We start from the raw sequence: 25,647 nt of genomic DNA, 5'->3' as shown, positions 1-25,647 counted from the left end.
ATGAAACACATTTCTAAAAATCAAACATATTTCAAAATTTCAAAAACATAAAGTTGTGTTGTGACCCCCTTCTGTAGGCTCAGATTATTGTGACTTTTGCATTGTTGCAGAGAGAATTCTTCACAGGGTTTTATTCAAGTTTCTCTCAAATTATGAAGCAATAACTATGAAGATTACTTAATGTTTACTTGCAGAGCTCGGTGTCAGATACCCGCAAACACACACATGCCCTTGCAAAACACAGATACACTCATGGACTGTCAAACAGAAACACTTGTGTTGTTATTGCCAAGTTTTTGTCACTTAAAAGAAGGTTCTGCTGGATAATTTAGCTTCTTTTGTCAGATTTTGTTTTTCTTATTGTAGATGCTCATGTTCATTGTGTTATATATCCATCGTTGTTTTGTGTGTCTGTTTGTGCCTCGTTTGTAATTATACTATTTCTCATTACATTTAATCCATGAGGTCACTCTCATACTGTCCAAAACATTTTCAAAGATGGCAACGGGTTCCTCCTTTGCAAAACGAGCCCATTAAAAATAAACACATAGTATGCCTGAGCTGAAGAACAGAACAAAATGCAATTGCAGTATACATTTGACAAACATCAAGCAACAGCACATGAAAAAGCAATAAGCAGATTTAAATAGAAACTCATAGACAGACGTTTTGACCACTTAGACGGATCAGACTCTTGAAAGTGAGATTTAATTTTTTTTGTAATTATAACTGTGACAATCGCAAACAAGCAGTTAAAAACTCACAGAAGCTTTTATCAATGAAACCTCTTTGTCTTTTCTCTTTTGCTGCTTCGTCTAAATGTACCATGGAATGCTCACTATACATGTGAAACAAATACATACTTTGAAAGAGAGAATTTAAAAGTCTTCATGACAGACTGCAAACAGATTTGTTGGATTATTGTCACTTGTTAATTATTTCATGTAGTCTGCCATTTTAGGTTCAATGTTAGAGACAATAGCTTTGCTTTCAACCATGTGCTTCAGCCACCATTTTGCTTTGGTGCCACTCAGAGGCAATAGCCTGTTGATATGCAAACAAGGAAGTACCTGCAGGGTGTCTTCCCAGATAGACGATTCCCACTTAGAAGACTTATTATAAGAAGTGAATTATTTGTAACATTTCAGTGACCTAGGATGAATAGTAATGTATTTTTACACATAAAGACACATAGTTTGAAATTGTGGCGGGGAAAAAAAACAACAAAAAAAGCATGTAGGATTAAAAACATATGTTTTATAAAGACATAAAGTAGCTCAACTATGGACAGGGTAATTTAAATTAAAAATGGATTTTTAATTATATATATATATATATAGAGAGAGAGAGAGAGAGAGAGAGAGAGAGAGAGAGAGAGAGAGAGAGAGAGAGAGAGAGAGAGAGAGAGAGAGAGAGAGAGAGATTCAGCAAAGGAAGAATTAGTTTTCCAGTAAACTAAATTTTTGCTTTCGTTTCGAAAAAGTTTCTTATCAGCAGCATTTTGAAAATGATGTCCATTTAGTTGAAAATGGCAGAAACTCTGAAAATTAAGTCATTAGCATGCCAGGCCACGGGTTAGTGCTGTAAACAGACTCCCAAAAGGCAACGAAAGTTTTCCATTTTCACTTAAAAACTTTGTGTAAATGGAGCCTTAAACTAGTACGACCCAACGACAAACTGACATGACACATAAGACAGAATCAGCATGCGTTTATTTGAAAGCTGATTGACACTATTGATTCGATCGCGTTCATATGGACGTCTCTTCTTCAGGGACATCAGGATCTGGAGAAGAAAAAAAAACAAAAGACTGGGACACTTCAGGGAAACTTTTTCCAGATTTAAAAAAAAAAATTTTTTGATGATGATAGTAAGCTAAAGTTGTAATATTTTTCCACTAGCACATCTTCTTAGAAAATAAACAGGACACATATTACTATATTTAATCATTGCAAAGAGTCCTGCTGATATGTTTCTGCTTCCCTCCAAAGATTGACGCTACTTTTGCACAATGAGTCAATATACAAACGAAGGTCAAAGACCTTTTCAGTTTACTTACAATGGCAAGTGTAAGCCACCTCCAGGTACTTGAAGGTGCCGTGACAGGGGTCCCCAAGCACCGAGTTGCTTGCTTTGATACTGCAAGAGTTTTCCCTATTGCAGCTGTGCAGACAGGGATATAAATAAGATAACACGTTTGACAGACTGTGGGTACATTATCCATCTACTTTAATATGAGGGGCGTGTTAGCTGCACCTGTTTGCAACTTCGCTGGTTGCGTGAAAACATTCAGTGTTTTGGAGCTGAGTGTCCGGCCGTGCATAGGAGCATGTGGACCGGTCACGGCGTCCATAATCAGCCGCATGAACTGAAATCACTAGTCCTTCATCTGAGAAAGAGAGATGCACGTGTTCATTATCTCAAGTTAAATGTGGTCCGTGCTGTAATTTTTGCCAGAAGTGCCATATAAGATGAGAATGCCGTCTCACCACACTGGAGGTGTGCCACAGAGTGCTCACACGTCACGCGGTGGACTGTAACAAAGAATTATGCTCGGTAAAAATGCCTTAACCACCCCACACCCACCTAATGACTTTTGTGTTCAGAAATCATACCTCCACCTCTCAATGTTAAAACCATTAAACCTCATCAAGGTTATATCAAAAAGACCTGCGTATGTGCCATAACTATACAAAAGGCTGCAAGGCAACCGAGCAAATGCATTTAAATTGAGCCTGGAATGGAAATAAAGGTGAGGATTCGCAAATTGTGTAAGTAATTGCAGAGGATGTGTGCATTTCAATCAGAAAATCCGTGCATAGATTAGTGCAGAGCCGTGACTGACTTGCTGGTAAGCAGGTGTATTTGGTCTGCAGGTACTTGAAGGTGCCTTTGCACGGATCAGGTGCAGTGAAGATATTGGCGCTGAGTTCACAGACCTTCTTCCCATCACATCTATGCACACAGGAAAAATCAAAGTACGCTCAAAAAGAAAAAAAAGGCAGAGGGTTAAGTTTGAGGCAGGATCACAGTCAAAGACAAGCAACAAGTGCAATAACAACTTAATTGTCATGGTTAAGACAGCCAGCGGCTTCTCTGCATGACATCGTACCTTTTCTTGACAATGTCCATGGCACCCGTCAGAGAGCAGTCTGTGTTAGTCACCTCATCTGGAGGTCTCCCAGTGCTGCAGGTCACCCGGTCTGCTCGTCCATACAGCACGGCCTCAACACTGATCACTCCAATGTCTGCTCCAAAGAGGGAACCATGACAGGGGAGTGGGTGAATTAATGATTTATGTTGCATCACTGTCAAGTCGGAGTACCTGCTTCTTGTTTATCGGTCACTAATAGTTTCAGGGAAATAACTTTGGATCCATGCTGAAAATGTACTGATTTTTCATTGTACACTGAAAGTTCAAATTTTGTAATAAGATTTAACTGGTCATGAATTTGTGTTACTTTACATAAAAAACTGTTTAGTATCATGCAACACACACACACACACACACACGTTCCATTCAAGAACTTCAATAATCACGTTTCCAAACAATAAAAACTTTATTAGAGTTTTAGCTTTTTTCTTAGCTACAAATGTTAGTTGTTTCAGCGAGTTTAGCTATTTGAGTCACTTTCATTGTCTCTAATGGTTTTAGTTGCTTTAGCCATTTTGTCTGTTTTGGCCATTTTTGAGAACAGTTTTAAGTATTTCAAATTTTTAAGCAGTTTTTAATGATTTTATTTCTTGATAATGTTAGGGCTTTTTTGTCATTTAAAAGTTTTCTTAAAAACAGCTTTAGCTATTTCGCCTTTGTATGTGTTTAAGTCTCTTTTTCTGCATTTTTAATTGTTTAAACCTTTTTTTAAAACCATTTTATATCGTTGAGCAGTTTTTGGTGATTTTAGATATTTTAGGTATTTAGGCTTCTTCTATAAAAACAGTTTTAACTATTTTATGTTTGTATGCAGATTTCCGCGATTTAAACTGTTTCAGTTAAAATTGTTAAAAAAAAAAAAATGGTTTTAGAAATCATTGCACACCCATTCTATGCCATCGCATTGTGCTGGTCAGGGACAAAACGGCTCTAAGAGCCGACTCTTGAAAGTGAATTTAAACATTTTACACTTAATTTTACATGATTTCGGGGGGAATGAATAAATTTACACAACCAAGAATCAGAGGAAGATTCTTTAAATTGAGTTGAGCCATATGAACCGTCTCTCCTAAAGAAGTGAGAATTCCCATCAGTACTTTACAGCTTCCTGATCCATCACGATCACGTAATCCAGTTTAAATCCACGGTCAATTTAGAATCATCAGTTACCAGCAAATGGAAACCTTTTGTCAGTTGGGAGGAACTGAAGAGGAGAAAAAAAACATCGCAGTTCCCAGCACTTTACTGCGGCAACACTTTATTTAGCAAAAAGCCTTTTGCCAACAAACGTTCACAAAACATTTTCTCTTCTCAGTTAAAAGGCACTTGATGGATGCACTCATATTTTAAATGCATGTCAAAAACAGTGCTTGAACTCAGAAAACTACAACCGGCAGCCTCTGCTCTTATACAGAAACACGTTTAGTTTACCTGGACAGTTGGACACTGTTGCTCGGGCATTAAAGACCATTTCAATTATTTCTGAAGTTCAACATTTATAAAAATAACATTTTTAAGTTTAAAGTTTTTGATTGGCACATATCGTACTGACGTCCTTGTTGCACAGAGTTCAATCTTTGAATTAAAAGGTTTGACTTTCATTCATGATATGAATGTTTCCACCTTTTATAAACTCCAAAACGAGCGTACATTGATTTTGTAGAAAAACATAGGCTCATTTAGATTGTTAATGGGAGTGAATCTCTCACAAAAGAGAGTAGAAGAGCTGTTCGTTTAACGCATCAGAAGTCTGAGGAAATAATCATACCGCAGCTCAGACGATGCACAGAGAAGTTCTCACAGGAGGTCATTATCTCTGAGGCCGCTTCTAAAAGAGACAGGAATGAGAGAAATAGCAGTTAAGTTGTGTAGTTGTATCCTCAGACCACAAACACACACGGATATTTACCTGCATGTAGGAGCAGACAGGTCGCTGCCAGCACTGAAAATGTAAAATACCCATTTAATTGTTACCATAGGACACAAAAAGTGGCTTTGCGGTGGTCACACTTACAGACGGTGGCGCTGTAGAAAAGCATGGCTCCTCCAGACTCAATGCTTTGCGAGGCTGATGGTGGGAGCAGACGGTTTAAATGGATCTGAATCTAGGACACGCTCTGCTCGTGTAACATATACGTGAATCCGACTCCTGTGTGACTTGTTTAGTTGGCTGTGATTTTGTGAAACTTGGAATAACAGGACAATCCCACGAGGGAGCAATGGCAGACATCCAATGTGAGTGCAAACACTCGGCATCCTGGAGCGGTTCAAAGTCTTTCACGCAGTGGTACGTTATCCTGCCGTGGTCCTGGAGGACACCTGCCCTGCCCGTTCTTGATGTCTCGTGGCTGAAAACACACCTGAGACAAATGAACCCTGTGGCAACTTGATAACAATCTGTGTTTGAATCACGAGTGCTGGAGGTGGCAGATATCAAACACAGAACCAGGGATGGGAAATACCACTTTAGTTGAAGGGGGAATTAAGAAGAATTTCTTCAAAGCAGTTTTGGGATTTATTAGGTTTTTTTTAATTTTCTTTTTGAAATGTTTCAAATGTTGGTCTCAGGGAGGATCCATCCCAAACTGAGGTCTGTCAACAGACTCAACGTCCTTCATTCCTGTGGCCATAAGACTCTAGAGCTCCTCCCTGTCAATAGTATTTGCTGTGTTTTGGCTGATTTCTTCCTTTCTGTGCTTCTGTTCCGTCACCGTTAAGCTTTGCACATATTAATATTAAAAATGATTGATGCTCAACTTTCTTTTCTCTTTGTTGCATGAGGAGCAAAGCTCAAAGGAATTTCCCTCCGGGAAAAATATAGTATTTCTGTCCTATTCTGCTCTATTCTATTGAAATCCATCAGATGACTGACATGTGAGCTACTGTCTGTGACAGTTAATGATTACTAATACAGACCATGTCCTTTTGAACTGCATTCATTGGGAAATAGTAAACAGAACTATTTCAACAGCTGACACCAGGCGTCTGCAGGATGCTTCTCTCTCTCCAATAAATAATCTAAACTTGAGTTTTGAAATCGGACTGTATAATGTGGTTATTCTCTCGCTGGTTCAAGCCAAGCACGGGCCCAACACGTTCCCTGTGAAATAATATCTCAGTGTGGACTGAAGTGACGGACGTGGAGCGAGAGCGTCTCTTTTCTGGTCTGTGTGGAGTGAACGTTGTCCCATGGGAGTGTTTTCTCTAGATTCAAAGTTCAAAACAAGTAAAGTAAACACTAAACGAAATGTGAAGAAATTCTATAAAGACAAGATAATACAAAGTAGTAAATAATTCTACATTTCTGCTTGTGTAAAAACACAAAGCAGCTTCACCGCTCCTCCTGTGTTTCATTATGGGAACAATTTAATAATGTATTTAGCACTCTTTGCATGTTCTCTCTGCACATATGTGGTTTTAATCCAGGTACTCCTGTTTCCTCAATCAACATGGATTTAAGGTTATTTAGGTGTTGAGCTATCATATTCACACAGTCACACCTTTGGGCAATTCAGAGTCACCAATTACCTCAAATCTCTGTTTTGGGACTGTGAGGGGAAACCAGGGTAACCTGAACAGAACCTGCACACAAGGGGAGAACATGGAAACTCCACACACAGACTGGCCAACCCGGAACCAAACCCACAACCACTACATCTCCCGCCCCAATGTCCGACACATGTCTCAGTACCTCAGTTTAAAAATGGCAGCTGTATGAATGTACGAGAGGTAAAACAGTTTTTATAAGTGTGTTTTGGAACAGTTAGAGCTTTAATGTGTTCATTTCACATCTGTGGGACATTTCATGCTGTTACACATATGTTTTTTTTTTTTGTTTTGTTTTTATCATCAGCAACTCTGCTCTTGTCATTTTTCTGTGAGCCAGTTCTGAAAGAAGTGAGTCATTCTCGGTCTATACTAACTGTAGATGGTCCTCCTTATCTCATAATGATGCACTACAAATAGTTTCGATCCGTTTTATTTCAAAAATGAAAATGATCAAAGACATGAAGTTCACACATTTTTCTCTGGAGGCACGACTTACACGTTTTTTTATACAAAAAAAAAAAAAAAAGTCAACAAAACGTGTATTTACACTTTAACATGAATGTAATGTGAAACAAACCAGCCAAAGGATATAAAATTATTTTACTTCCAGTGAATCTTTCCAACCTATGTGTTGTCGAAGCAGAAATTGTGACGAAAAAGAAGCGATAGGAGTTTTCCATGAGTTTAATCAAACTGTCATAAGTGGCTCTACCACAATTTTCACCTAGTGACTTTGAATGACGGAGTGCTTTTCAGCTCACGATAATTACGATTTGAAAGTTTGATTTGAAGGCTCAAGGAGTCGTGCACAGTGGTGGCGTTTCAGCACCAGGATTCAAACTCACTTCTCCTAATTTGAATAAATCAATGCATTTAACAACTGTTTTAACAATGCTGGTGCAGGGTGGTACTTATGTAGTTGGTTTCATTCCCAGTAAAATAACTCACCTGACAAATATTCTGGGAATGCAAATCCCTTGAACGGTTCATTTAGAAACAACAATTAAAAAAACAAAGCACCAGATTTCATAAATATCAGAAGTACATTAAAGAACATGATCAGGAAACAGCAAAACTCACAACGATCAAAAAGTTGAGACACGTTGCACCTGGATTGAAGGAGGATATGAAATCATTAAAGCTCATTGTTTGGCATGACTCCTCCACTAGGACTGCTGGGTTTGGAAGTAGCAGAGTTTACGGAGGAAGTTAAAAGAGCCTGGCATTTGCTTATAGAGCCCTTTAGCTGAATTCTGGGAAACTTCGTGGTTCACCTGAAAATGAACAGAGTCAAAATATTGTATGTATATATATATAAAAGACGTTCGCAGAGAATTTAATAATTTCTTGTGTTTTCTCTGGTGGAGGCTCACCATCATCAGCATTCTGCCCAGATCTTCTGTAGCAGCGTTTTCCTCAAGAATGCGGTCGAGTATCTCGACGTACCAGGACCCTGACTGCGTGTCTCTCCACGAAACATAACCTGTGTTTGTTAAACATTCAGAGGATTAGGGAGAAAACCCCAGCAAGTGTCTAATAGAGAAAAAAAAACAAAAAGCAAATAAGCGTGTGTCCACCACAAACACACCTGGGAAAGTGGAATAGGACACCAGGATGTCGCTCGAGGTGGGCAACGTGGCTCGGGCATCCAGTTCGTCGGACGTGCTCAGAGAGTCGCTGCTGGACGACGTGGGAATGGCGTCGGTCTGCTCGTCCACGCCACCGATGGATGGCTGAACCTCATCAGGCGACACCTCACAGCCTGTGTCTCTTTCATCTGGTGGGTGAAAACACATGCTCACCAATTACACAACCCGTGAATGGATTTGGCACCTGTTAGTTTGTGTTATCATGAGACAGGTGTGTTTGGTGTTACACACCTCCTCCGCAGGCCTGGATGAAAAACAGTTTAGGTTTGCCTTGTAGAGACGGGCAGTGCCGGCCGTTGAGGTAGTTTGTTATTTGCTGAACTGGGACAAACTGTCCGTCCACACCGTACACTGCTCCAGGGAAGCGGTTATGACTCACCTGCAAACACAATTATTGGCACGCATCATCTTTTGAAACAAACAACAATGGAATGATTTTGCCCATTCTGCATGTAATATAGCGAATAAGGTAACAATTTGGCAATTTAGTAGAATATTTTTTGCCTGATAGAGAGATAGTGCTGTAGTTTGTATTCTCAATGAATGACCATGACATCCATCCCATCTACTATATCTATTATTTTATAAGCAAACTACACAAAGCCTGATAAAAAGGTTTTATGCAGCCCGAGTTATGTATCAATACATTCATTTTCAAAGGATTTTTTTTTAGTAGCTAATTCAATCACGTCATAACTACATTACATTATTGACTAATGTCGTATTACACGATTGGAAAGTTATTACATTATGAGCTTTATTACATTGAATTATTGACAGGTATTATGTTGTTTGACATTATTACATGATTGGATGTTACATATTTTATGTCAAGTGAAAAAAAAATCAACATAGAGAAGTTACTTTAGGGTTTCAATAAGAATCATTAGATGAACTGAAATAACTAAAATCCTTAACCTGGAAACCTTGTCAAACAGCTTATATTACAAACATTATTACATCCATAATGGGTTGAAAACAAGGACAGGACAGGCATTACCTCAGTCCCATGGGACAGCATGATGACCACACAGGAGTCGAATTGTGAATGGTCCTTCTTCGACAGAGCACACAGCTCATGTTTGATTTGCTGAAATGGGGATGGATCTGTCATCAACACACCCGCAAAGCTTGTATATCGTGTGCATTTTCAGACGTAGACATTGAAGAAGTGACACTTACTCTTTGTTTCAGATTGGTCTTGACGTCAACGATAAAGTTGAGTGCCTTGAATCTCCTCTCCAGTTTGTCACAGTCTATGTTGGAGCCTTTGCGATTGCTCAGCTCAGTGTCAGGTTGAAACTCCACGTTGTTAATGATGAGGCAATGACCACAGGGGCTGGCATCCATTTTATAGGTCTGACACATTGAGAGACAATAAATTCAGACACAAAAATACCCGAATGTCATTCAAACTTCAAAAGGGATCATTTAAATAAATAAATACCTGAATACTGTCCCGTCGTGTTCTGCCTTGTGGCCTTGGTGTGTACTCCCTCTCGGGTGCTGCGAGAAATGCATTATTGAATGTATTGCATCACAAACGGACCACACTAAGAAATCTAAGTAACCTGTATGACTTACATGGACTGGGAGTAGTACTGGGCCTCGGCAATGGGTGAATAGGGACGACATCTCCGTTGTGCTTATGAACATCCATTGGAGAGACTAGAAAACACAAATCACACCAAAGTGTTTATCATTAAAGGTGTAGTATGTAGTAGGATAGTGATAGTTAGTTCAAACATTCAATATACAATTAAAAGCAAATGGAATGTGAGTTTATTACATACCATTAAACTTGGAAATGCAGGGTCTCTTACATTTGGATCTGTGGCTCCTATATCATGTCAATGTGCTTAATTTCTGTCCTATTCTTTTCTGTTAGTATCTTCTAACCCCAATTGGTGCAGTAGAAGTCAACCAGTCTGATTCTGTCGAAGTTTCATCCAAGTAAGTTTTTCCTCCCCACTGTTATCTATGCTTGTTCATGTGTAATGTAGGATTGCCGGGTTTTTCTTTGATGTAATTGCCGCTATATAAAATAAGGAGTTAAAGATTATTCATGGTGCTGAATGAAGTAACCTCATCTTTGAGATTTGGCTCGTGCTGCCTCCTAATATAACAGACTGGTGAATCCCTCATGTGTCTGATCGGTCTAATAAACAACAGATGCCACAGCTAATTGGAGAAACAGTATATATAATGGCAGAAGCTCCTGACAACTTAATACTATTTAGGGAAGGTGGACGCCATAGCACCTAATCTAACCACCGACTGCACAAATCTGGCTCTTGTATTATGAATGTGAATAATAATATCATTACACACTTACTGACTGGCAGAGGCTGGATGACAGGACGGGGAACCGGTGTCGGTGCTGCAGGCTGCAGCTGACCTGCTGGAGCTCCATTCAGCAGGATCCCTGCCAAACTGAGCTGACCCGTCTCCTGAAGGCACTCCAGAAATAGTTGGAAGGCTCGACTCCCCCGGGTCTCCAAATCCCGGACCAGCTGCCTGGCCTGGTCTCGTCTGGTCCCGGAGCTCTGACAGGGAGAGACATGTCACATGTGGACCGTCATCTGCCTGCTTCAGATTTCAAAAATGCAAAGACATCAGCGTAGCCGACTTACTTGTATCTCTTCTATCATGTCCTGGGTGAAAACTCCCTTTTCAAGGAGGCCGTCATAGAGAGCAGACGGATTCAGGTGTGTCACCAGGTTAATTCTGTTCCTACGAAGGATGTTTCTGTGTGTTTCCTCCATTGACGACTTACGATCGTCAACGAAATAACACAAAAAGCTGAAGCTAATGTAATATGCGTCAACACCGCTGAGAAAGAATGAACAAATACCAGGAGTTCGTTTACTTCTTTCGGTTGCGTTCTCTACTTCCGTGTTTACATCACCGCAGCCACTGATTGGTCCATTCACTAGAGACTCGAGTTCGGCAAACAGGGTGCGCTTGATTTTGTTACAGCGCGTCGCTATCGTAAAGGAGCCAGTTGTAACTCGCGTTCTAAAATGGCGCGGCGCGCCAAACAACAAACCGAACGCACAGCGGCGAAGCGCACAAATACACTTCATCTCCCAAAATGACTTTCGTGGCTGGCGGCGCCTCCCCTCATCCTCCATCCTCCATCCTCCTCCTCCTCCTTACTCCTGCCTCACGGCAGCAGGTTGTCATCAGCTTTCTCCTGGAGGAGCAGCTGAAGGGGGTCAGGAGCGCCGCCTGATATGTGGCGTCGTGGCGGCTGAGCGCGTCTGCTTGAGGTGACTGAGTGCGGAGACACGTCCTGCCCCGGTGGCATCGATAATAACCCCAACAGGAGGCTGGAAATCTGCGCTTCATCCCGCCGGAGCGGCGTAGTAACATGACAGCTCGCCCTGCTTCTGCAGTTAGCATGCTATAACGAGATCCCCAGCTCGCTTCACGTTGTATTACTGCACGGCCACCGGGAGTGGAGGACAAGCTTTCTCTCCTCGAGTCTGTGTCACCATCTTTTCTCGCTGTCTTGGTGTGACAGATCTCCTAATGTGTTTTAAAGGGGAACTGTGATGGCGGGGTCAAAGATGTCCCTCCCGCTGGCTGCGGTGGTGGTCCTCTCGCTGCTGGCAGCATCCACCCACGCCGGGCCTGAGATGGACCCTTACAAAATATTAGGAGTGACCAGGAGCGCGAGCCAGGCTGAGATCAAGAAGGTCTACAAGCGCCTGGCCAAAGAGTGGTAAACATCCCCCCCCCCCCCCCCCCCCCCCCCCCCCCCCCCCAGGACACCCGTTTCTCTATGTTCTAGCATTTATTTAGTGTGTTGTTAACTAATGATCTTCTTCTCAAGGCATCCTGACAAAAACAAAAACCCAGGTGCTGAGGACATGTTTATCAAGATCACCAAATCCTATGAGGTGAGCTCTCATTTAAACTGGAATCTATCTGCCTGCTGTACCTCTTTGGTAAAAACTTGACTTTTAATTTTTTTTTGGTCGTCCTCAAATCTAGATCCTGTCCAGCGAGGACAAGCGTGCCAACTACGACCGCTATGGGCAGACTGACGACACTCAGCCGTACGGCAACAGTAGATATGGCAATCGTCACGACGGCTTCTACTTCGACGAGTCCTTCTTCAACTTTCCATTCAACAGCAAGAACCACAGAGACTTCACCGACGGCAAGTACACCTTGCACTTTAACCAGTACGTCAACAACGTGGTCCCCGACAGCTACAAGAGACCCTACCTGATCAAGATCACGTCTGACTGGTGCTTCAGCTGCATCCACATCGAGCCTGTGTGGAAGGAGGTGGTGCAGGAGATGGAGAGTCTGGGTTAGTCTCAACAGTTTTTCATATTTATTCAGCGGGTGCTGGAATCAGCAGGTTGACGTGCTCTTGTGTACATTCCATTCATAGGAGTTGGAATTGGCGTCGTGGATGTGGGCTACGAGAGACGTTTGGCGAATCACCTCGGAGCCCACCGCACGCCGTCCATACTGGGAGTCATCAACGGCAAGGTGACGTTTTTCCATTACGCCGTAGCCAAGGAGCACCTGAGGCAGTTTGTGGAGGATCTTCTTCCTCAGCGGCTGGTGGAGCGGGTGAGCGCGCGTCGCGCAGCGCGAAAACGAGCGCGTTAATATGCAGGATTTAACCAAGCATAGCACACTTACGCACGCTTCCTGTTTTCAATAATCCAGGTCACCGACAAAAATGACCTGCAGTTCTTGAACAGCTGGCACGAGCTCAACAAGCCACATGTGCTTCTGTTCGACCAAGTGCCCGCAGTTCCTTTACTATACAAGGTTGGCTCTTCCCTTTATTTATACACCCGAGGGAAACATTTAGACAAGCTTGCCGTGTTAATACTAACATGTCAATCATCCATTACTGTGTTTCTACAGCTGACAGCTTTTGCTTACAAGGACTACCTGCAGTTTGGCTACGTGGACCAGGGCCTCTCTGAGACGGCGAACCTGCAGAAAGAGTTTAATATTAACACTTATGCTCCGACCATGCTGGTCTTCAAAGAGAACACGGACAAGCCCGCTGATATCATACAGGTAAAGCAAAGCGTGGCGCAGCCTGCGCAGACGCATTAGTTGCACGTCTTCCAAACTTTCTCTGCTCTCTCTGCAGGCAAAAGGAATGAAAAAGCAAATCATCGAAGAGTTCATGTCCAACAACAAGTTTCTCCTGGCGCCGCGGCTCGTCAATCAGAAGCTCTTTGACGAGCTGTGTCCCGTCAAACAGTTTCACAGACGACGGAAGTAAGAACGCGGACCTTTCATGCGAAATGCAAATGAAAGAAGTTGGACACTTCCTGTTAACCCCTTTATCGAGCAAAAGTGTTTTTCTAATTGAGCGCACCGCTTCCCCTCAGATACTGCGTTCTGCTGATCACGGGTGACGAAGAGACCTTTTCTTTCGGGAACCAGGCTTTTCTCTCATTTGCGTCTGCCAACACCAGGGAAGTTGTGCGATTTGCCTACGTTTACCAACGCCTCCAGCAACCGCTGTGCGACATCCTCATGCAGAACAAAGACAGCGCCCAGTCGCCGCCGCAGGTCCACCGACAGCCTTGTCCACAGGGAAAGCTGGGTTTTTGGTATTCCGTGCTAATCAAATGAAATGCTTCTTCCGACAGGTTGTGATCCTGGAGCGGCGTAATGCTGCAGGGAAAGCGTTCTACAAGCCGGTGACAGCCTGGAACGGCAGCGAGGAGGACAAGCAGCGTCTCCTGGAGGAGCTGGACCGACTGCAGAAGGACCCGTCCATCCTCATCCACGATGCGATGCTGCCTGAGCTCAACAACGAGTTTGCTTCCGTACGTTGTGTTGTAAAGCAAAATCCCTGCAAACCCGTTCTCAGATGAACCTCCACCCAAGGTCCTTTCACTGAGCTCATATCTCCCCCTCTAGATGTTTGTAATCCGATGGATCTACGCCTCTTACGATTACCTCTCTGAAGTCATTGACGATATCCTTCATAACAACTGGTGGGTAGAAGTGATTTTAGATGCAGTTAACTCTTCTACTCCAATCCTGTCAAAGTTGATGCTATCTTGGGGGGGGGGGGGAAGGCATAAGCCATCAGTCATTGTACATTTTGGATAATTTGAAGCCTTAAAATCTCAATAAATCTGGTCGCAAAAGTGCTGAAGCAGCTATTTCATGATATCAGGATGTAACTTGTATGAAAGCTTTCTTTCACAAGAACCTGAGATCCAAACGCCGTGTGTCGTCTTGTTAATATCTTGCAGGCGTGAGATGATGCCTCTTCTGTCCCTCATCTTCTCTGCGTTGTTCATCTTGTTTGGTACAGTGGTCATCCAGGCCTTCAGGTTGGTGAAACACACATTCCCTACAGTTTTTAGACGGAGGAATGTGTAAAGAAAGCTGGAGGAAAATCAAAGTGATTATGCTGTTATATGCTCTGCCCATGTCCCCTGGGACTTCCCTGTGTGTGTTTTTCTAGTGACTCCAGTGACGATAAGCAGACAAAACCAAAGGCTAAAGATGGAACAAAAGCAGAAAATGGCTCATCGGGGACCAGCGGTACCTCCAGGCAAGAATGCATTCTTAATGCCAACACACCTCACAGTGTGAAATTTCACAGTTGCGTGTTCAAGCTTTCTCCTCGTTTCGTTGAATCCAGTCGTCCCCCCAAGAAGAATTTTGTGGAGGTGACCGAGCTGACGGACATCACTTACATCAGTAACCTGGTGAAGCTGAGGCCGGGACACATGAACATCGTGCTGGTGCTCACCGACGCCTCCAAGAACATCCTGCTCAGCAAGTTCGCCAAAGAGGTGTACTCCTTCACCGGGTGAGCCCAGAGTCTCCCGCGGAGCAAATGAAGTGCAGATTATTCATAGAAGCCTAATCAACGCGGGTTCCTCTCGTCATTCTCCCCAGGAGCATGACTCTGCATTTCTCCTTCCTGAACATCGACAAGCACGGCCAGTGGATGACCACGCTGCTGGAGTACGCCCAGGACGCCATGCAGATCGACGCCGACGAGGACGACGCCAGGAGCCGCAAGATGGACTACACCGGCTACGTGCTGGCGCTCAACGGCTACAAGAAGTACCTGTGTCTGTTCAGGCCCGTCTACACCGGGGAGGACCACGACAACAGGTCGTCGGAGGACGAAGGGGGCGCCTCGGGGGGCCGGTCGAGGTCCAGCGCCCGTGACGACCACCCGCCGCGCAGGTCCAGTCGATCTCGCAGCATATCGACCCTGCAGATCCACCACAAACTGGACCGTCTGGGGCTGTGGATGGAGAGGCTCATGGAGGGCACGTTGCCTCGCTACTACATCCCCACCTGGCCCGGGATAGACAAGATCACCCCCTGTAAATAGACACATTTATTTACTGTCACACTCAAAGGATTCCATTCGTTATCGAAGTCAGGCGAGAGCTGCCTTTCTATATTTTGCATTCAACATATTTGCTGGTATATATATACATATATATATATATATATTTCTTTTTTTTAAGTCTACAAATTTTCAGTCCAACTACTGTGTGAACCTCCTGCACTCATCGCATGCTGTTTTCAACTGTGGTGCCCATACTTCATTCCAGCACATGATCATTCTGCTGCTCCAGCCTTGAGAAGAGAACACTAAATCACTGTGGCCAACTGGACTCTTAATATTCCATGGATACTAATTACACCCACTACGACTTGCAAGGAGGCGGGATCGCAGCCTCAGAAGGACTTCCTGTGAAACCATTTACACTTCAAAAATGACTCAATGTGATCTGAAGACACACTGAAACCTTTTTACTGTACCGGCACACTGGAGACGTGCCACAGATACCGCTGTGTTGTATCTAATAAGAGATGAGATAGGCTTCATTCTCACCTCCGCACTGCTGGCTGATGGCGACCTCGATCCGTCGGTGTTTCCGAAGCACTTCAGTCCTCAGACAAGCGGTTTGGACGGAGTGTGACGCCTTTTATAATCAATACTGTGAATACAGATGCATGAAAATCACACATATTTAATGTTGTTGCCTTTTTAATTGCATCTTCGCTCGGACTTCTTTTTTAAAAGTTTTTTTTTTTTTTTCTTATCAATTATCTCCTAAATGCTGATTCTTGTGTGCAATATAGCCGTCATGATAATGCCTTTTTAACGCTGGACCCCGAGGCTCCACTTCGTGTTCTTCCATAATTACTGCAGAAAAAAAAGACATTTCGTTGGGATCAAAATATATTTCCAGCGCCACCCTGTATGACTAACTCGCAGCCTTGGTCTGTTCCGCTCTCAGTTCGCCAGTAGCGTCATGTAGCAAACATTTTGTTCATTTCGTCGTCTGAATGTTTTCCTGCTGATGATTCACCGTCATACTAACACCTGAAAGTGGAACTTCGCTTTTATTGATTTGTTTTTTTCCACGTTACATGTAAAATTCCATTAGTAAAAATTGGTTCGTATTAGGTATTGTAAATATTACATATGACTGAATTATATCTTAGAGCTGCATTTTAAAGAAAAGGTGAATGTTTTACACGATCAAAATACTGTGGTTTGTTTTCAAAGTTTTGTATTGTTATAAAAAAAAAAGTATGATGGTTCAATTGGTCTTCGGTACTACATTAATCCTGTTGTAATAAAACACTTTATGTTTATTAAAGCTGCATTGGGTAATGTCATTTCAGTTGGAATAATTTATAATAATAATTCATATTATTGTTTGTCTCCCAAGTAATACATTTTTTTTATTATGTGCACCTTCATTATAGGTCTGATTCTTTAAAGACATTTATGTTAGATTTGCACTTGGGAGTTTTTCTATGTGGAATTTGAATTTTCTTCCTGTTTGTCCATGTTTTCTTTTTTCTTCTTTCACAAATTGAGTTATATGAATGAGTGTAGGGATTTGAAATGCAATAAGGGCCAATAACAAAAATAATGTCAGCCATTTTAAATCCGATGAAGCCAATACTGTTCATAATGATTACTATATATTTGTATGTTTTTATTTTGTATGTACATGTGGAAATTCCAAATAAATTCAAATCAAATCAAATCATGTTATAACTTGCCAATAATATAAATAAATATCCCAAAAAGCATTTTGCCAAAGAGCAGAAAATGACACATTGAAAAATATTCTATGAAAAGGCAGCCGATAATGTAAAAGGGGTTGTACTCAGTGTTCCCCGAGTCAGAAGAAACAAGGTGAAGCAGCTTTGAGTTCCTACACTCCTCACCTGTGAACACCTGATGACTGCTGACACCCTCACTTCTTTTAAATCAGAAGTTTAGTTTTAATGTATTTCCTTTATTTTCTTGTGAGCTGCCTTTTGTCTGAAAGCTGGTTTATAAATAAACGTTCCCAGCCTAAAATACAAAAATAGTACAACACTTTTCTTTTTGTAAAGTTTTTTTTTTGTAGTAGTAGTTTTTTGTGTTTTGTTTCATGTTCTTTCTTGATTTGAAGAACTCAAGCGGTTGTGCTTTCTTTACAATGCAACCAGACTGCAATGAAAGTAATATTAATGACATTGAACTCAACAAGCATTTTACAGCTTTGTTTTACTGACCGGCAGGGATGCAGATGTAGTTTGACCCTATTCAATGATGGACAAGCTGAAAAGTTCAGTTTCAGTTTCCACTATGTCTTGCCTTTTTGTATCGACATGAAAGAGAAACAGCAAAACTGCTTTTTTTTGCACCCCACATCTAATTCTGAGTGTGTGTGTGTGTGTGTGTGTTTGAGTGCGTGTGTGTGTGTGTGTGTGTGTGTGTGTGTGTGTGTGTGTGTGTGAGACAGAAAGAATTCAGAAATACGAATACAGAACCTCCTGGGGGTATCAAAATCCATCAGATGCTTTTCGGCAGATGTTTCAACATGTTAGCATGCAAAATGTGTGCTTCAGATCGTGCACATAAAATAACAGACATATGGTCTCTTACAAAGTAAAAAAAAAAAAACCTCATATAAGAGAAAACTTGCTGATGATTCCCATGATCCATCAATGGAAAGCTAATTCTGCCTTTTGCACCAGAGGACAATAAAAGAGGTAAATACCTCTGAGGCATGGTTTCTACATGAATGCATGACACATGAGTTGACGTGAACCCAACACCATCGTCACTAAGCCGAAACGAGACCTGTAGTCTGCAGAGCTGACCTGAGACAGATAACACCTGCTTTTGTTGCATTTAGAAATGCAGAGTTGTTGGAATTCACTAGGAAAATATTGCACAGTCATGGCAGGACATTGTAGATTCAACACTGGAACATCAGATGAGAAAACAAAGGATAGTTGTTTTTAAGAACTGTTGCTTTTATCGCAAATAAGAAAGTAATACAAATTACGTAATAAAGGCAAAAGAATGAACTCGAACAATAACAAAATAACAATTTGTGGAGGAAGGAGGAAACGGAAAAGATAGAAAAAGAGTGAAACGGGAGAAGCGATGGTCTCTCTACCTATTTCCTCTCTTTTCAATTTTCTTTTACAACTTTCACTAGTTCCAGCAATTTAACACTGAATAAATAGCCCTTTTTTTTTTTTTCTTACCAAAATCTGACCAAATATGTAAAAATATATAATAATAAGTTAAGAGCAGCCTCCATCCAAGAAGGAGAATAACCACAGGTCATTCAAACACTCAAACTGTTTAATACTGCAACCTAATCCACTGCACATTACTGTCAATATGTTTTTTTTTTCTTCCTGAAAATGTTTCCAGTGTCTTTTTCAGTTATGTATGCTGTAAATACAATTAAGAAATACTAGTAGTTTTATAAATTCTTATGATTGTTTCATTTTCTGGATGATAATTCATGATACTTTAACATAATATTATATATTCTTAATTTTTTAATATATCTAATTTTAAATAATTTGTTAAATATTTCATATTTCAGGAGTTAATGTTTCTTGTTTTTTCAGACATATGTGCAACGTGGAGCTGCTGTGATAAATGAATTTCCCATGTGGGATGAGCAGTATGGTGACCCAGAAAGATAATAAAAGAGACAACACAAAAGCAAACGCTTGCATTGTGCCTTTGTGAGAAAGAGCGAAAGAGAAAGGTAGATCTTGTTCCCATTTTGACAGGTTTTTTTTGTTCTTTGTTCAGCAGTGATGTGATTTAATGCAAACGACATACAGATTGCCCAAAATCCACACAACCCCTCAGGTTCTTGGAGTTTATATTGATGGTCTGTAATGAAACGGCCTGCAGGAACAGAGTCATAACAGCCGGTGGATCTAGAAACCACATGTGGTCGTTATCTCTGCAGAAACGCTTGAAAAACACATTTGTTCAGTGCAGGCAGACACACTAACGTGTTCAGCTATCCTTCACACACATTATACCTGCAAAGAGCCTGAAGGCAGCTGCAAGCACAGAGAAAAGAAACAAACTAAATATTCACCGGCGGTTACATTTAACATGTTATTACCAAACTTTACATTTCACTCCTTGTCTTCTGCATCCATCCCAACTTTTTACACGCCCCACAGATGCTTTAATCAAAGTTTTGGAGACGTGACAGTCTGAGAAACATCCTGCTGAGGACGGCCTCAGTTTGTTCGGTTTTAGATCAGTGAGCGAAATGTTTTACATCAGACTGGTATTTGTTTCTCCATAAAAGATAACAGTGTCTACAGCTTATTAGAAAATATATAGATCATTCTATCAAACCTATCCATCTATCAAATCTATCCATCTATCTATCCATCTATCCATCTATCTATCTATTTATAATCTCCGTGCTTGATTGGATTAATTTACTTGGGTTTAAAATAATTTTAGCTCAATAAAAAGGTGGGAAAATACATCCGCCACAAGAGGGCGTCTCACACCAACAAGTCCAGTGACATCGAGTGAGTCTTTGTTCCTTTGTTGTTCTCACTATTACAACATTTGAAGTACAATTATTTTGGGATTGGCTATCTCATAGTGTTGCTTTACAGAGAAAATAACTTGAGACAGCAGTGAAACAGAGACAGAGAGCGGTGCGTCTTCCAGAAGTTATTATTGCAGACGTAGACGTCCTTATTACATCACTATGATTACACTGCTGCTGTTGTTCTTCATTATAGTTTTCATTCTCACCTCATTCTTTGGTCTCTGAACCATATAACTGAGAAGAAGTCTCAGAGGACCATTCCAATGTCTCTTGCAGAAATATTCCACTGTAACACTCGATCAAGGAGGGGGGATTGGCAGAGGGACCCGATGTCGATACACAATGATCAGGCTCTTCCTATCCCAGCTCTGAAGCCCCTCGGGGCCCTGCTTGGAATTCAAACCTCCAGATAAGGTCATGCTGCACACAGGTCATCGGTCACATGTTAATCCCAGAGACACCAGCAAGACTTCTCCTCCCGTGGTCAGAACAAGCTGTGTTTTTATAGAAGTCCTTGTACCTTCAACCCTCACTTTACCTCTGTTGCTATCCTGGTCTGAGGGGGTGTCAGAGGTGAAGATGACCGACAGCTGCATGCTGTAACACTGCCAGCTCTTCTCTTTTCTTTTTGAAGGACATTTTTCTCATCTTAACCTGACGCATCTCCAATAGCGACCCTTTTAAATCAGTAGTTTATTCCAACATTACATACATGTCATCCAGTTCCTTCTCGTCTGTTTCTCTCCTCCCTCTGTCAGCCTCTTGTACTCACTGGCCCCTTTTAATTGAGCCTATGCTATCAATGCAGCCTTCCAGGCCTCCCCTGTGTATTTTCCTATCTCAGGATTTGATTATCAGGAAGAGAAAAGAGGCCAGCTACAGAATGAGGAAATAACATATCGAAAGAGTTTACCCTCCCCCTCGCTGCTAATTTCAATGGATTTGTTTTGGCTACAGTAACTTAAAATCCTTGGTTTCTCTGATATGAGGTCAGGTGTTTGTGCTTTTACTTAAGGTAAGAATGACTTGACAGCACGCTGTCAGTGTTTCCTGCAAGGAAAGTCACTCCCTTCCTTTTGGAGTAGATTTGGCCTTTACCACATTTCTTGGCAGACGTTTCAACAGTGTGTGTGTGTGTGTGTGTGTGTGAGAGAGACTTGATGTCTTTGTGTTTGTTTTCTGCAGTTAGTCACTTGAGGAGCTTCAGGACCTTTCTTGGCCTTCAGGTTTAAATGGTGGAGCCTCATTGACTGCATCCTGTGTTTGTACCTCTCTTCCTGTGTGTGTTTGTGTTTTGCACCTATAACAGTGAGATCCACATGATTAAACCTCGTCCTACAACTTTAATAATGGACACACACTTTATTTCATATGAGCGAAAGCTTATGATTAAACCTGTAGGTATTAAAACTGAAGGCGCAGTCAAGTATCGGCAGCGGACAGAGTGGTATGGAGAGCCTACTGACGATTACAGTAATCATTTGTTATCAAGAAGCATCACCACATTTTTGACAGTGATGCAGCCTACTGTAATATAAAAGAATCTTGTCTTGAGAAAAGTCAGGAAAATTTCTGTCATTAAAAAAAAAGACAAGTCATTTGTTGCAACATGGAACTTGTTGAAAATGCACCGAGTCCGTCTTTGTGTAAACCGGGTACAAGAGACATTTCTGAAATGCTGCTACTGCGATGAGCAACGCTGCCGTAGTAAATAGTTCTTCTGCACATGTGTGAGTAGATGGACATTGACAGCAATGGCGGCCCCAGAGTGTCACGACTCCAAGTCCAGATTCTCCTGGAACTTGGTAGTTTTATAGTCGAGCAATCCAACGTTGCTGTCTGTCCACGATGGTCCGTGTACTTGCCATAGTTAATGTTAACAGCATATTTTTCCATGCATGCATGTGTGTGGTTTTATTACAACAGTACCCACTAGTGGCCCAAGGTGAAAACTACAACATTTTCAGCATTTCTGCTGTTTCCATGTGGACATCATTGTGAAAACCGTTGCTTTGTAAACGCCAAACTTTTCACAATGCGTTTGGCCTGTTTATTATCATGCTAATATTCGACTGCTTGGCGGATCTAAAATTGAATTGGGCCATACAGTATGGGCCCCTGAAATAACCTGAGACGCTGCCCCTGCTCCGAACAGTTTGCTCGTAGAATGTCCGGGGCGTAACTTGAGATTCAGCATCTTACCCCAGAACAATTTGGCACATGTCAAAAAAAGAGGTATTAACCCACCAGTCCTAGGATTGGATGATGACCACAGAACTCCAAAATAAAACTGAAAAGACTTTTGAATTCAGTCTTTCGCCATCCTAAAATCTTCTGATACCCTCAGAAACCACCGCCCCATAGATAGACTGATACGGGAGCAGCTTGGTTTTAAGTGCCTGCTCATAGATAAGACTTTCTCATGCTTCCGCTAATGCTGACCTATTTTTGCAAGGTTCAGAGACACGCACACACGGGCGCACTGTTGAGCTATGACGTCCTTTTGTGTGCTCTCAGACTTTAGATAAGTTCTTTCAACATTTTGTCTGAAAAACTTAAATCTTTAGGCTGAAGTAAGTTTTTGCTGAAGAAGTAAAGGCAAAAATTGAAAGCTGAAAGAAAGTTTTGAGGACATTTGCATAACGCACACATCTTGTAATCCCACTGCCGGAGTTGGCTGAATTAACAGACTTGAAGTCAAAGCCACACCTTAGTTTGACTCATGCGGAGCGATGTGGGCTCAGTCTAGCATACAGAAAACAATCTGAGGAATTAAATTAAGCAGTGAGGCGAGGAAAGAGAAAATCCATACATGCTCAAATATTGATATACCTGCATTAGATTGTTTTGCAGTTAGATGAGCAGATAAAGGAAATGTGGTTTGACGTTGAAACTTTGGCTGTGGAAACAACCTAAAGAATAATTAACTTCATATCATTTTTACACTGCTTACAAAAGAAAACACGAATTATCTAAATTGATTAATGTGGATGCCATTCATCCTCCAAACCAGTTCATCCTGATATGGAGATAAATAAAATGTTCACCGTACTTATTGGTAGCCACAAACAGACCTAAAGCTCTGAAAAAACAAAAACCTGGTTAATTTGCCTATTTTTTTTTTATTATCGTGAATTTATGAACCAGCATGGTTTAGAATAACACACTATAAAATGATCAGAATCAGAATCAAAAACGAATTTATTGCCGGGTATAGTTTAAACAATACAAGGAATTTGTTTGGTGGGTTGGTGCAAAAAGACAAGAGAAAAGATGTGTCCCTCTTACAGCATTTTAGCTTCAGAGCTATGCCATCTGGAGCACATGCCAAACAAGGTGGACAGGTCTGGAGGGAAAGCCCAGAGAAACGCATCCAAAACTCACCCATGTGAAGGAAACCCAAACCAGCATGTACCCTGACCTGACAAGGGTCACTGGGACCCAGCCCTGGAGCCAGGCCAGGGGTTGGGGTTTGTCAGTGAGTGCCTGGTATCTGGCTAACCCAGTCCCAGTTGGGCACAGCTGAAAGAAGCCATATGGGAGGGCTACATCTGCCCATCACCTGCGAAGTCCATCACAGGAGACGGAGGACATTCTCATGCATTGTGAGAAAGTAGAGAACCACGAGGTGTCATAGGCCCCTGCAGCAGAAACGGGCTCTTGGAATGTGGAACATCACCTCACTGGAGGGAAAGAAGTCAAAGTTGATGTGGGAGGTTGAGCGGTATTAACTAGATATAGTTGGACTCACTTCCACAAACAGCATTGACTCTGGAACCTTACTCCTCAGTAAGGGATGTTTTCTTTCCTACGCAGGTGATGCACAGGGTGAGGGGCACCGGTCGAGAGTGACGATACTGACAAGCCCCTGGCTGGTGGCCACACGGTTGGAGTTTATCCTGGTGGATGGGAGGGTCGCCTCTCTGTGGCGATGGGGAGGAAAACTCTGAATGTTCTCTGTCCTTGTGCACTAAACAGGAGCTCAGAATATTCTGCTTTGTTGGAGCGACTGGGTGAGGCCCTGGAAAGGTCACCGCCAACGGACTCCATGGTCCTACTGGGCAACTTCAACACACATGTTGGCGATGACTGGGTAACCTGAGCGAGAGTGATCTAAACTAAGTGGTGAGTTGTGATTGGAGTTCCGTGCTCGTCATGGATTGTCCATAACAAAAACAACATGTTGAATCTTGGCACCAGAGATCCTTGGGACTCAGGTCGATGATCAACTTTGCCGTTGTTTCACCTTTTGACCCAAGAGTGTATGTTCTGGAAGGGGAAAGACAGGCACATGTACCAGAGGATGTTGCCGATATGGAGTAGAAGTGGACTCTGTTCAAGACCTCCATTGTGGAGGCGGCGATGGACAGCTGTGGCCAGAAGCTCATTGTTGCCTGTCATAGCAGCAACCCAAGAATACCAGTTTGCCCTTGGAGTTTCTAGATACCAAGAAGAGGGATTTGTTCTTGGCCTCCAAGAGGTTCTGGGGCACTATCCAACAGATCAGGAGGAGTCGGGGAGGTTCTTCCTTGAGTTGTTCACAGAAAGAGAGGACATCTTCTGACCTGGAAAAACCATATCACCCAGAAGTTGAATGAACTTTTTGAGTATCTCCAGAACTCAAGGAACATGCCTTCCTTACAAGAGGCGGGGCTTGGGGCTTCTAGGGTGTTCTGGTCCATTTGCCTGATGGAGGTCACCAGGATCGTCAAAAAACTCCTTGAGGGCAAGGCCCCTGGAGTGGATAATAAGTCAGTAGTTGCTCAAGACCCTGGAAATTATTAGGCTGTTCTGGTTGACTAGCCTCTACAGTATTGAATGGACCTTGGAGTCTAGGAGGGCATCATGCTGGAGGGTGGCATCTCTGCTTTTAGTGGATGATGTTGTCGTGGCACCATCACATGACAGTTTGCTGCTGCATGTGAAGCAGCTGGGATGCAGATCAGAACCTCCAAAGCTCAGTCTGGTGGGCTTCTTTGCTGAACACAGATAGATGGACGAAAGGACGGACAGACGGATGGAAATACAGAAGTTCCAGTTAGCTTGTTGCTACTTTCATATGTGAAAACAGCTGAAGAGCTTTAAAGTTCTTTCTTTCTCCATCATGCTGATGAGCACATGGCATTAATCCTGAACCAACACGGCAACATGGAGGAGGTGCAACATTAAAATGATTGTCTTCACAGTAAATGTGATCTATTCACAACTTTAGTTTACATCAAGAAAACCTACTGAATGTAACTTTAAGAGTCCCGTGAGAATAAAAACAAGCTGGTGAAGGATGCCTGAAGGTCAGACAAGAAGTAAAATCCTTATTGGAACATTTAGGAACAAAGACAGCACTTCTGACTGAACACTCTAGAAAAGGAACAGTGGATATTTTCCAGATATAAAACGGGGCATCACTGTTTGTTGG

At 42.1% G+C, this 25,647-nt stretch overlaps 3 protein-coding genes across 3 annotated transcripts in view; 1 reads left to right on the top strand and 2 right to left on the bottom strand.

Moving 5' to 3' along the window:
• The window catches only part of LOC308113638 (uncharacterized protein), a 28,368-nt gene extending 22,809 nt beyond the window's left edge, over positions 1-5,559 (bottom strand). Inside the window, exons 1-9 of the mRNA XM_080470033.1 lie at positions 5,169-5,559; positions 5,064-5,096; positions 4,923-4,982; positions 3,113-3,248; positions 2,846-2,955; positions 2,490-2,534; positions 2,257-2,389; positions 2,060-2,163; positions 1,761-1,785 (exon numbers count right to left, since the gene is read on the bottom strand). Of these exons, the coding sequence (XP_080326159.1) occupies positions 1,761-1,785; positions 2,060-2,163; positions 2,257-2,389; positions 2,490-2,534; positions 2,846-2,955; positions 3,113-3,248; positions 4,923-4,982; positions 5,064-5,096; positions 5,169-5,193 (671 nt within the window). The 5' untranslated portion in view covers positions 5,194-5,559. The remainder of the gene's footprint in view (positions 1-1,760; positions 1,786-2,059; positions 2,164-2,256; positions 2,390-2,489; positions 2,535-2,845; positions 2,956-3,112; positions 3,249-4,922; positions 4,983-5,063; positions 5,097-5,168) is intronic.
• A 1,351-nt stretch (positions 5,560-6,910) lies between these two features.
• casp9 (caspase 9, apoptosis-related cysteine peptidase) lies at positions 6,911-11,486 on the bottom strand (the record flags this gene model as incomplete). Its single annotated transcript, XM_080469160.1, has 10 exons — positions 6,911-7,977; positions 8,077-8,186; positions 8,292-8,480; positions 8,584-8,731; positions 9,353-9,442; positions 9,535-9,711; positions 9,800-9,858; positions 9,937-10,020; positions 10,688-10,898; positions 10,986-11,486. 10 exons carry the CDS (start codon positions 11,484-11,486, stop codon positions 7,870-7,872), a joined length of 1,677 nt encoding a protein of 558 aa, XP_080325286.1. The 3' UTR covers positions 6,911-7,869.
• Positions 11,368-15,744, top strand: dnajc16 (DnaJ (Hsp40) homolog, subfamily C, member 16). Its single transcript, XM_080470032.1, has 15 exons — positions 11,368-11,624; positions 11,900-12,079; positions 12,191-12,257; positions 12,352-12,676; positions 12,761-12,945; positions 13,045-13,149; positions 13,249-13,407; positions 13,484-13,614; positions 13,728-13,911; positions 13,992-14,171; positions 14,266-14,342; positions 14,607-14,687; positions 14,822-14,911; positions 15,002-15,172; positions 15,262-15,744. The coding sequence occupies exons 2-15, from the start codon at positions 11,910-11,912 to the stop codon at positions 15,707-15,709; spliced, it is 2,373 nt and encodes a 790-aa protein (XP_080326158.1). The 5' UTR covers positions 11,368-11,624; positions 11,900-11,909; the 3' UTR covers positions 15,710-15,744.
• The last annotated feature ends 9,903 nt before the right edge of the window (positions 15,745-25,647 follow it).

The sequence above is a fragment of the Lipophrys pholis genome (assembly GCF_963383615.2).
Source record: "Lipophrys pholis genome assembly, chromosome: 8".
Lineage (NCBI taxonomy): Eukaryota > Metazoa > Chordata > Actinopteri > Blenniiformes > Blenniidae > Lipophrys > Lipophrys pholis.
This window is presented reverse-complemented; position numbering and strand designations above follow the sequence as displayed.